Source organism: Echinops telfairi, unplaced genomic scaffold (genome assembly GCF_000313985.2).
Source record: "Echinops telfairi isolate 266 unplaced genomic scaffold, ASM31398v2 ScPeMD7_7409;HRSCAF=8447, whole genome shotgun sequence".
Taxonomy (NCBI): domain Eukaryota; kingdom Metazoa; phylum Chordata; class Mammalia; order Afrosoricida; family Tenrecidae; genus Echinops; species Echinops telfairi.
In genome coordinates this window covers 5,281,802-5,283,241 of record NW_022111309.1, presented here as the reverse complement: position 1 = coordinate 5,283,241, position 1,440 = coordinate 5,281,802, and the positions used below count along the sequence as shown (strand labels likewise).

The 1,440-nt window shown below is 64.9% G+C and overlaps 1 protein-coding gene across 2 annotated transcripts in view; it reads left to right on the top strand.

The window, feature by feature from the left end:
- The window catches only part of NR2F2 (nuclear receptor subfamily 2 group F member 2), a 17,421-nt gene that overhangs the window by 9,779 nt on the left and 6,202 nt on the right, over positions 1 to 1,440 (top strand). Inside the window, exon 2 of one of the 2 annotated variants that reach the window (XM_004709857.3) lies at positions 412 to 1,228. The exons of the other annotated variant lie outside the window; for it this stretch is intronic. Within the exon in view, the coding sequence (XP_004709914.1) occupies positions 787 to 1,228 (442 nt within the window). The 5' untranslated portion in view covers positions 412 to 786. The remainder of the gene's footprint in view (positions 1 to 411; positions 1,229 to 1,440) is intronic. 2 annotated transcript variants of the gene reach the window in all.

Here is a 1,440-nt window from a genome sequence, read left to right as displayed (position 1 = left end):
ACACGGACCACTTTCATGCTGATTTCCCTGGACCCGGGCAGCGCTCCGCCACTCCGCGGGCCGCCGGCCTCCGCCCCGGCCTGCCCGGCTCCCTGGGCGCGCCCGCGCCCGTCGCCTCCGAGCTCCTAGTCCTCCTGATTTCGATGGCTTTCCTGAATGGCTGACTGTGGGCTGCCCTGGACTTGGCCCCCGGACAGTCTCCTCTCCTCCTCCTCCTCCTCCTCCTTCTTCTCCTCTTCTTCTGCCTCCCCCTCTTCCTCCTCCCCGAACTCCTGGGCTGCACACCGGCTTTGAGAGCGAGAGAGTGAGCGAGAGAGAGAGGGAGAGGGAGACCCAGAGCTTTGGAGATAATTTTTTTTTTGCCTCCTACTTCTGTCTTGAAGCCAGACAATCGACTTGCAGCTCTCCCTCCTCTCTCTCTCTCTCTCTCTCTCTCTTTCTCTCTCCACGCGCTGCTCCCACTTGCTCTCCCTGGTCTCCTTCCCCTCCTCTCCCGGCGGAAAGCCCCCCGAAAGCCACCAAGCTGAGCCAAGGGAAACAAACAACACAAACACACCGGGCCAGACAAGCAACCGACAAAACTTTGCAAAAGCAAAAACAAAAAAGGAAAAACTCACCAACCTCAACCAACCAGCCCCTGAGCCACCCGGGGCGTCCTCTCGCGCCCTCTCGCACCCTCGCACACACAAAAGGCGGCGCGCCGGAGCCCGAGACCCGGGAGCCGCCGCCGCCCCGCCGCCGCCCGCAGCCAGGGGAGCAGGAAGTCCGGACGCGGCCCCCATAGATATGGCAATGGTAGTCAGCACGTGGCGCGACCCCCAGGACGAGGTGCCCGGTTCCCAGGGCAGCCAGGCCTCGCAGGCGCCGCCAGTGCCGGGCCCACCGCCTGGCGCCCCCCACACACCACAGACGCCCGGCCAAGGGGGCCCGGCCAGCACACCGGCCCAGACGGCGGCGGGTGGCCAGGGCGGCCCTGGTGGCCCGGGCGGCGACAAGCAGCAGCAGCAGCAGCACATCGAGTGCGTGGTGTGCGGGGACAAGTCAAGCGGCAAGCACTACGGCCAGTTCACGTGCGAGGGCTGCAAGAGCTTCTTCAAGCGCAGCGTGCGGAGGAACCTGAGTTACACGTGCCGCGCCAACCGGAACTGTCCCATCGACCAGCACCACCGCAACCAGTGCCAGTACTGCCGCCTCAAAAAGTGCCTCAAAGTGGGCATGAGACGGGAAGGTATTGGCCTCTCCTTTCTTACCCCCCTGGCCTGGGGTCCCGGGGCCCTGGGTGCGTTGGGTGAGGAAGCAGGACCCCTGCGCCGTGCAGTCCAGAGGGGGATCCACTAGAAGCGAACTCTGCGCTGGAAGGAACCCAGAGCCCCGAGTCTGCATGCTTTGGGACTGGCTGGTGTCTCTCGTCCTCCTCCTCCTCCTCCTCCTCCTCCTTCT